This window comes from Pteropus vampyrus, unplaced genomic scaffold (assembly GCF_000151845.1).
Source record: "Pteropus vampyrus isolate Shadow unplaced genomic scaffold, Pvam_2.0 Scaffold220, whole genome shotgun sequence".
Classification (NCBI taxonomy): domain Eukaryota; kingdom Metazoa; phylum Chordata; class Mammalia; order Chiroptera; family Pteropodidae; genus Pteropus; species Pteropus vampyrus.
The window spans coordinates 2,521,637-2,530,799 of NW_011889001.1; the positions used below are offsets into that span (position 1 = coordinate 2,521,637).

At 52.6% G+C, this 9,163-nt stretch overlaps 1 protein-coding gene across 1 annotated transcript; it reads left to right on the forward strand.

Moving 5' to 3' along the window:
* Positions 1–5,954: 5,954 nt before the first annotated feature.
* Positions 5,955–7,998, forward strand: SOX14 (SRY-box 14). The gene has a single exon (XM_011373212.1). The coding sequence runs from the start codon at positions 6,448–6,450 to the stop codon at positions 7,168–7,170; it is 723 nt and encodes a 240-aa protein (XP_011371514.1). The 5' UTR covers positions 5,955–6,447; the 3' UTR covers positions 7,171–7,998.
* The last annotated feature ends 1,165 nt before the right edge of the window (positions 7,999–9,163 follow it).

A 9,163-nucleotide genomic window follows, 5' to 3' on the forward strand; every position in this document is an offset into this window, starting at 1 on the left:
CTGGTTTTTTTTAAGCATAGGAAACCTCATTTGCTCATGTATTTCTAGGTGAAGATATTCAAGATGCCTATATATGGGCTCAGCTTCTCCAGCAAGCGCCAATTTAGAGGCCTGGTGCTCTACTTGGTAGGAAGTGGTAAGAGTATGTCAGCGACCCATCAGGCTGCTAATATCTACTGAATATCAAGGGACATGTTTTCAGAATGTGAACAGCTATGACCATCTCTTGTTTTACTCCTTCGCTTCCTGAAGGTAAAGGAGATAGGAATCCAAAGTATTCAGTAGGGGTGGCCTTATTCTTTAAGGAATGGTCAAGCAGCTGACCCCAGGGCCAATAAAAATCTGTCCATTTAAAAGTTTCTGGCCCATAATTAGAGATGAAAATCTTCCACAAGTAAAGTGTCTGATAACCAATATTTTTTGTATGTGGTTGTTGGGATTGTTGTTAAATAATTCTGGTGTGTCTCATTCCAATGACTTCCCAGTACATGTGAATAAAAGCTAAACTCCTTAGGGAATCTATGAGGCCTTAGGTGATCTGAGCCCTGTCGACCTCATCCAGCCTTTTCCTTATTCTCTCCCCAGGATTCTGACGAGGTTTAAGCCACACTGGCTCCTTAAATCTTTCAGGCTCCTTCGGTTGGTCTCTTCTCCAGGTGGTGGCATTTCCAGCTTCTCCTACTTTACCTCCCACCCCTCCCTCATAAGGCTGTCTCTTCACTGTTTTCAGGTCCCTGACCACCCAATGTAAAGTAGACACCCTCCTTACTTCAGTCCCTGTCTCATCAGCCTGATTCTCTTTTGACCACTTATCACTATCAGAAATTAACTCCTAATTTAATGATAACATAATATAATCTGACCATTTATTGAGCGGTTTCACATGCCAAGCATTGTTCTAAGGGCGTTCCTAATAGTAACTTATTAGCTTTGATAATAATCCATTATGACCATTACAGACAAGGAAACTAGGACACAGACAGGCTAAGTACCTTGCCAGAAGTGATGCAACTACTTGGTGGTAGAGCCAGGAATTACCACAGGATGCCTTTCTCTCGTTTTTTTGTTTTTTGTTTTGTTTTTTTTGTCTATCCTCCCACTGGGCACCACGGAAGGAGGACTTTTGCAGGTCTTGTTCACTGCTGTAGGCCAGCACCTATCATGGTCCCTGGCACATAGTAAATGCTCAATAAATAGCCACACAATTGATGAATGAATAGATTTCAAAGCCCTGCCTCTGCTCCATTCCTTCCATTTTCCCGGACGTATGTGCAGGTGTTATGCAATCATCTATTAACTTGCAGCGCTCGGTGATCACGTGATCACTGCTTCAAACAGACTCCAGCTACTCAAGTTAAGACGGTATGAAGTGTCTAAAAGTCTCCTTACCTGTGCGCACTCCTGTTGTTGTAACAGAAGTGTCCTTCAGCCCAACCAAGCAGCTCTGTCAGCTCTGCGTAGGCGAACGCACTCCGTTTCAGGCGCTCCAGGCGTTTGTCCTGGGGCTGGGTTTTGTTCTGTTTCTTATTGTTTCTTGGTGGAAACCGAGCCCTCCTGTGCAATCTGTGTGAGGGCCCCGTGAGTTTTACAAAATTTCAAAACGTTCAAAACGCTGAGTTCTAGAGGGAAGACCTTAGAGCAATTACCAGGAAATGTCTTAATAGGATCAGAGCCCTGGGTCCTTTGGGGCATACTCGAGAGATAGGATGTACGAGGTCTCTGAATTTGAAAATAGAAAACGTGGGAAAAGGGAAAAGCAAGGTTGCCAAATATTAAGATATTTTTGGTAAGAAGAAAAAAATTAAAAGTTCATGATTTGACCAAAGTGCGTTATTTCCCAAGATCATTTTATCATTCTCAGTGTTGGTTCCTGGGTTGTAAACCGCTCAGAGGCGGGCCGGATTAACTAACGCTCCAGCAGCTAAACATCTCAGTATGCCTCGCGCTCACACTCTCCGCAGAGAGCTGGAGCCGGGGCTGTGCGGAGGCCCCTGAAACAGGCACCTGAAACAGGCACCTGGAACTTCGCTCAGCTTCTCTTCGGAATCCCGGAGGGGCCGCAGCGAGCCTACCCGACTGTCGTCTCGCAAGCACCCAGCACCTCGGCCCATCAGGACGCAGGCACTCCTCCCGATTTCTTCCAAAAATCCACCAGGTGCGATCCTCGTGGCAAGGTCCCTTCTTCCCCTCTACACCCCCAACCACTTCTCAAAGCCGTAGTCTGCGCACCTTCTCCCCTCGGCGCTTGGCTGTCACTCAGTTCCAGAGACTTCGGAGAAGAGACCTTCTATGCACTAGAGAAGAGCGGGTGGTGGCTGAAGGGCCGGCAGAGCGTTGAGGCCAGGCAAATAGGTGAGGACCTGGAAATCCCGGAATTCCGCGCTTAGCTTACCAGGCTGCGTCTAGGGTCCGGTCCCCACAGCTGCAAAGCGGGGAAAGGCCTGTGCGGAAAGTTTAAGCCTGGACAAGAAGGAAACTATCGAGCGTCTTCTCTGTGCTCGGAGTTGTACTGACACTGGGCACTCAGAGATGACAATACGTAGCCAACGCCTTCGAGAAGCTCGAAGTCTGGTGGCTGTATGGGATGCGACAGAGCTCCCCACGAGGCTGGGGAAGAGGGCATGAGATGGAAAGGGTGTGCGAGTGACCGTACAAAAGAAGATCTTAGCCCAGCCCTGGAATAAAAGAAGGCTTCTCAGAGAAGGTGAAGCCTTGAAAGAGACCTGAGGTACGCACAGGAGTTAGGCAGAAGGAGAGGGGAAAGCCTTCTAACAAAGGGCGGGAGCCATGGAGAGGAGCGCGCCATCTTGGACCTTGCTGGGGCGCTGGGGGATAAGGGACAGGTTAGATGTGGATAGGCTCGTCGTGACCTCCGAGGTCGTGACCTCTCTTTCACGTCTACGGGAACCGCGACGGTTTACTGCCAGGATCCCTGTTGCTCAGGGGTCTGGATATTAGGTTTAGGCGGGCACGCCGCGTGCTTCGGGAAACTACTCTGCGTAAAGACGCGCGTACTGCGGCTGCCCGCGGATTCTCTAGGCAAACGGAAAAGCGGAAAGGCCACATGCCACGTACGTCTCCAGCCCCGGAGAGTGGCCTGGTGGACTGGAGACAGATAAAGGCCCCGAGCTTCGGATAAAGCAGGAGGTACGTTTAGGCGACTTTTGTCCTAAGGCTTGTTCCGGGGTGACCAAAGCCGCTGATTCTCCTCAGGGGCCACCTCTCCAGGACGTCTGTCCCGTGGCCTAAACGTGGTTGGCAGAGCATAGAGGGGCGCGCAGCACAAAAGAAGGTAAAGGCTGGAGACAGCACCAGGCCAGGCCCTGGGATCACAGGAACTCATCTCCGGGGCTCTAAGGAGTCCTGAATAAACCCGTGGCCAACTAGCACAGTGTAAGGGGTGTACGCGGCTGCGCAGTTCGCCTAGGGGATCCGCCAAGATGCCGGGCCGGAGTTCCCTCGCAACGCGGAGTTCCAAGGCTCAAAGCCAAGAAACGCAGGGGAGATACCAGAGCCCGCCAGGGTCAGTGCAGCCTGACCGTGGCATCCTGGGGCTCCGGAACCCTGGGACGTCAAGCTATGCTCTGCCCACAAACTGCCACCCCCAGCATTTCGAGCCCTTAACTAATCCGCTCCAGACTCTTGGACTGAGAACTAGGGCTGAGCGCAAGGTGTTTAGAGAGGAGCGTGGGCAGTAGTAGGAGGAAGAATGTGAAGAACTGAAGTGGGGCGCGCGCCTGCGGGGAGTTGCGTGAGGGCAACCTGGAAGCTGGAAAGAGAGAAAGGGTCTGAGACCCTGTGCCAGATCCCCTCCTCGAGCAGTTCCCAAGAGGTTGGTTTGCATTAACCTAAACCTCTGTGCGTGGGTTTGGTTTCCCTTGAGGATTGCGGTGTGAAAATGTGGCGGCTTCCTGCCGATGCTGGACCTCTCTGCAGACCTGAGTATTTCTGTCACTCCTTCCCCAAGACATCGAAATCTCCCGGTGGAACTCGAATCGCCTGGACCTCTGTGAACGCCCCGCTCAATCCGCAGGCTAGTTCCACCTAATAGAGGTTGCCTGCGACTCTTAGAAACCCTCCCCGGACTGGACTGAAAAGCACTCTACTTCCTGGTACCCTAAGCTAAATGAAACTTTCAAAGAAAACAGAAGCAGAGGGCCAGGACAGAGATCGGCCCCGGGCCGAGAGGAGTGTAAAGACTGTGCACGTGCTTGCAAACCAGGCTGAGATGACGCCTTTGTCGCGAAATGTACACTCAAGGAGGCCAAGTTTCTGATCAGAGCCTAAGTGAATCAAGAACAGGCATGAGAATCAGTGTTCCAGTGCGGTTCATCTGCATGGCAGGTTTCGATGGCTTCAATAGTCTTGCCGAGAATTCCGCGTTTGGCTGCAGCACCATCAAATCTGCAAAAGCAGCTCTGCATGGGGTGGGAAAAAAAATTAGAGGTTTTCAAATCTTATACACCTGGCGTCACTGCTTCCCACTAGAGGCACTTTTTGCAAATCACTTAGCCTTTCTCAGTCTTAATTTCCTAATCTGTAAAATGGGCATAGTGCCCACCTCTCTGAAGAGCGCGCTAAAGGTGAGAAACGCCACGCGTCTTTCTAATTGGAGGAAGAAGCAAAGCCTTCGCCTAAAACTTGATGCACTACACGCTGAAGAAAGACTCCCTAAAGAAACACTCCCTGCCTCCCTGTTCTCTGCCTGGTTCTCCCTCACCCCCGACCCCTCCAAGCCCGCGGAGCCGTGCGCATTTCGGGTCTGTCTTCCCGAGAGAGGCTAATGCAAAAGCGAATAAGCCTGGAACACACGCAGGTCCTGCTGGGCCTGGGACAATGGTTTCCATTTAATAAATATTTCCCCCGAGGGCATTTCACATTGGGCAGGCAATTATTCAAAGGAAACAGGCGCGCAGGTTGGATCTGCGGGTTATTTCGTCCTCTTTACCCGAAGAATGCTCATCTGACGCAAGAACCGAGTCTTGCGTTCTCACTGGGTGGGAAGAAGTGCCCAGGGACAAACCGACCTTGGGTGCGGGTACAGCCTGAGACTCCGCTCTAAAGTTGCTGCAGAAAGGGCGACAGGAAAGCCCCCAGCCTGGCCGCGCGCCTGCCAAGCTTCAGGCTGTCCTTGCGGTTGGGGCAGATATGGAGGGCAAGTTGGAGGTTTAAAAAAACTAAACATAAATAGGAATCGTGATGGAAATCCCATACCCGCGCCCTCCACGGTGAAGAGTGGATCGCGGTGCTCTTCAAGGCTCACCAACCGGGGTTGAAATCTCTGCACTGCGGTACGCGAGGCTTTCCGGCATGGGCTTGGAACGCGCCGCTGAGCTAGACCGGGACCCAGCGCTTGGACCTGGCGCTGCATCATGGAGTAGGGGTAGAGGCGGAGCCGCAGGGGCGTCCCATGGGAACGCCGCCGGAGGACTGCCGAGGATATGGCGCGAAAAGTTTATTTCGCTTTTTAACCTGCGTATGATATATTCTTTTTCTCTTCCAAGGATCTTTGACAAGGGGGAAAAGCGTTGTCCTTGCATTTTGTGGCGAAGCTGTCCTATTTATCAACACGCGCTCTCCGCTCGCTCCCCTTGCTGCCCACCTCCCTGGGTCTTTGTATTCGAAGAGTTAATTCCCCTTTGCACAACCAGGAAAGGACACAGGCATGAAGAGTTTTATTTGTTGACAGTGCCAAAAACAATGTGGAATCCAAGTCCCCAGTCTTGCGCTGACCGCTCTGTTCTCTTCCCCATCTCAGTTCCTCTCTCACACCTCTCCCCGCCCCCACCAGTCGCGCTCCCTCTTGCCTCCGCCCGCGCGTTGGCAGGTGCGCCCCCTCGCCTTCTCTGCTGCTGATTGGCGACCAGGTTGGGGAGTCACCGCCCCGCGCTTATGTCAGAGTGCGTGCCGTCCGGGCCCACCTCGGCTTTGAACTTCGCCGCTTTTGGCTCGCGTACACCAGACACCCCGCATTCTCAGCCAGGTGCTGCGCTAGGCAAGGCTGCTCCGGGAAAGCCACGGGAGGGGGGAGGGAGCCACGGCCGTAGACACAGGAGAGAAGAGAACCAGAGAAGGCGAAGGTGGAGAGGGGGGAGAAGGAGGAGCTTCCTGCCCTCTCCAGCAAATTACCTGGCCACTTAATCCCAGAGACTCCGGTACTTGGGCCCCAGGCTCTGGTGCCAGCAGCCCCCCGGCCGGCCGCCCTCTCCTGCCCCGCCCTTCCTGCCCCCACGAGCCCCCCGGGGCCTGCCTGTGTGCCGAGACTGGCATGATCAGCTGAACTTTGCGGGGTTAGTGCTTCTCTCTGGGTTCCCCTCAGCGGTGCGGAGGCGAGGGGAGCTCAGAGCGCCGGCTCGGGACGGACAGACAGGCAAACAGACGACCGCGCGGAGGCTCGCCTGAAGAGTCCCTGCACTCCCCACCCCCACCCGCCTAGCCTCCGGGACCATGTCCAAACCTTCAGACCACATCAAGCGACCCATGAACGCCTTCATGGTATGGTCCCGAGGCCAGCGACGCAAGATGGCCCAGGAAAACCCCAAGATGCACAACTCAGAGATCAGCAAACGCCTAGGCGCCGAATGGAAGCTTCTGTCCGAGGCAGAGAAGAGGCCGTACATCGATGAGGCCAAGAGGCTACGTGCCCAGCACATGAAGGAGCACCCAGACTACAAGTACCGGCCACGGCGCAAGCCCAAGAATCTGCTCAAGAAGGACAGGTATGTCTTCCCCCTGCCCTACCTGGGCGACACGGACCCGCTCAAGGCGGCCGGCCTGCCCGTGGGGGCCTCCGACGGCCTCCTGAGCGCGCCCGAGAAAGCCCGGGCCTTCTTGCCGCCCGCCTCGGCGCCCTACTCCCTGCTGGACCCCGCGCAGTTTAGCTCGAGCGCCATTCAGAAGATGGGTGAAGTGCCCCACACCTTGGCCACCAGCGCGCTGCCCTACGCGTCCACCCTGGGCTACCAGAACGGCGCCTTCGGCAGCCTGAGCTGCCCCAGCCAGCACACGCACACGCACCCGTCCCCTACCAACCCAGGCTACGTGGTGCCCTGTAACTGTACTGCCTGGTCTGCCTCCACCCTGCAGCCCCCCGTCGCCTACATCCTCTTCCCGGGCATGACCAAGACTGGCATAGACCCTTATTCGTCAGCCCACGCCACGGCCATGTAACCCCCAACCGGGTCTGCCAGACGTGGAGGGCGGCCTGGATGCGGGGTCTGCACCCTGTCCTCTGCGCCTAGCCCGGGCCTGCAGATGCCTAGGGGGCCAGCCCTGCCGGCTGCTTCCTACCCTACCCCAGACTCTGCCTCTCTCTTCCAGGGGGATGGTTGGGGCTTCCTACCGGACCCAAGGCGCAGACAGGTGCCAGAAACTTGTGAACGTTATGACAGCTATACAGTTGCCCCTACCCCAACTGTCCCAAAACAAATCTCCAACTGTACCCCTTTTGGACAAAAAAAAAGAAAAGAAAAGAAAAGAAAGAAGTAGGCAGTTTGCTTTATTTATGTACCTTCTCTTTCCTCTGCTGGGCTTTGGACTCCAGAACTCCCAAATCTTGGTATTATATCTAGAATATGCATATTTTTTCTTTTGCACCCTGAAGAAAGAGTTAGCTCTGTGTTTTGCCATCAGACACAACTAGGTGCCATTTGCTCTACATTTGTGGAGGAAAGGCTTAAAATTTAAAACTACAGAAAGGGAAACATTTCTATTTAAAATCATGCTATGGTAGTGTTTGCTTCTTTAAAGGTAAAACAAAAGGACCCACATGGTTATTTACTTTGTATAAAGCAGTGCTCCTAGAGATCTAAGTTTACTTTTAGACAGAATGTCGGGTTATGAAGTCCGGAAGTAGAAAGTGAACAAAAATTAAAAGAATAAAAACATCCTAAATGGTCATAAATGTTTTGACGATGTCTTGGAAATGTACCTAGAAGGATTTCATCTCCTTACTCTGTTCATTTGTTGAACAAAGACGTTTTGAATAAAGACAATCTGTCACTGCAAAAAGTAACCTTTGATGTGCATAAAATCTGAAGTCAGGAGGCCAGGACCGCGGGCGGGAGGGTTGGGTCGCTGGGAGGCTGAGATGCGTGAGTGACTCTAGCTGTGGCGGCAGGTAGCTGGCCTGCGTTGGCTGAGACTGGTGGCCTCCAGGCTGGGTGCAAAGGGGCCCAGAGTCTGGAATTTGTCCAGACAGCACGCCCTTCAGATCCGCTTTTTGCCTTTAGAGGCTAGACAAAGGTATCCGTCTCTGGGATGTCACTCCTTCCCTACATTCTTCACAAAGTAGTCAGACCACTTCAAGGAGCGAATGAGCTAAAACAAAGGCTGACCCATTGGTCTGGGTGCATTTTCTTTTTTTAAACCAAACTCCGAAGGAATAGAGAGAATCGGAGTCTATTGGGAACCAGTTGGGTCTCAAGCCCGGATCTTGCTGTGGGGATTTAAGTTCAATGCATGGGGAGAAGACCAGGGAATCGAGTTGGGTTTTTTGGTTTTTTTTTTTAAGTCTTTGGGACTCAATACTGGTTCCTGAGTTAAAAAATAAACGTAAGGCAGTGGGAGAGTTTTTACTAAGACCCTGCAGGAGCAAAAGAAAAAGGAAGTCCATAGTGACACAGCTGGGGCAAGGAGTTTGTAAAAAATCATAAAATTCAGTAACTTGTAGCCCTCAGTGTTTAACAAACAAGGAAAAAGACCTTTCCTTTCCCCCACTGGGTGAATGTTAGCTTGAAGATTGCTGTTTTTCGTAGGAAAGAAAGGCCCTTCTGATGCCTTTCAGCACAACTCTTTAGAACTTGGTCTCAAAATCGAAGGGTGCTATCCCCAGTCCCCTGTCTCACCCCAGTCTCACCACCAAAGCCGCGCTCACATGTGCTTTTCAGTACATAGTGTGCTTTCCCCACTGGCTTTAATGCGGTGCGGGATGAGGCTGGGTGGGTGGGAGGGGGCAGCCTAGTGGCTTGTCTGCTTTCTGCTGCTGCTGAGGGATTTGTGCGCTTGCCTCTGCGGTTTCCAAAGGAGTCAGTGGCTGGAAGTGCACGGGAAACGTTGTCAACAGACACCAAAGCTGAAACCCACGGATTAGCATATTGTCTTCAAAACAATTAGAAGTGTTTGAGGTGTTATTTGGAGCCTATTCATCCGAGTCCCTTTGTCA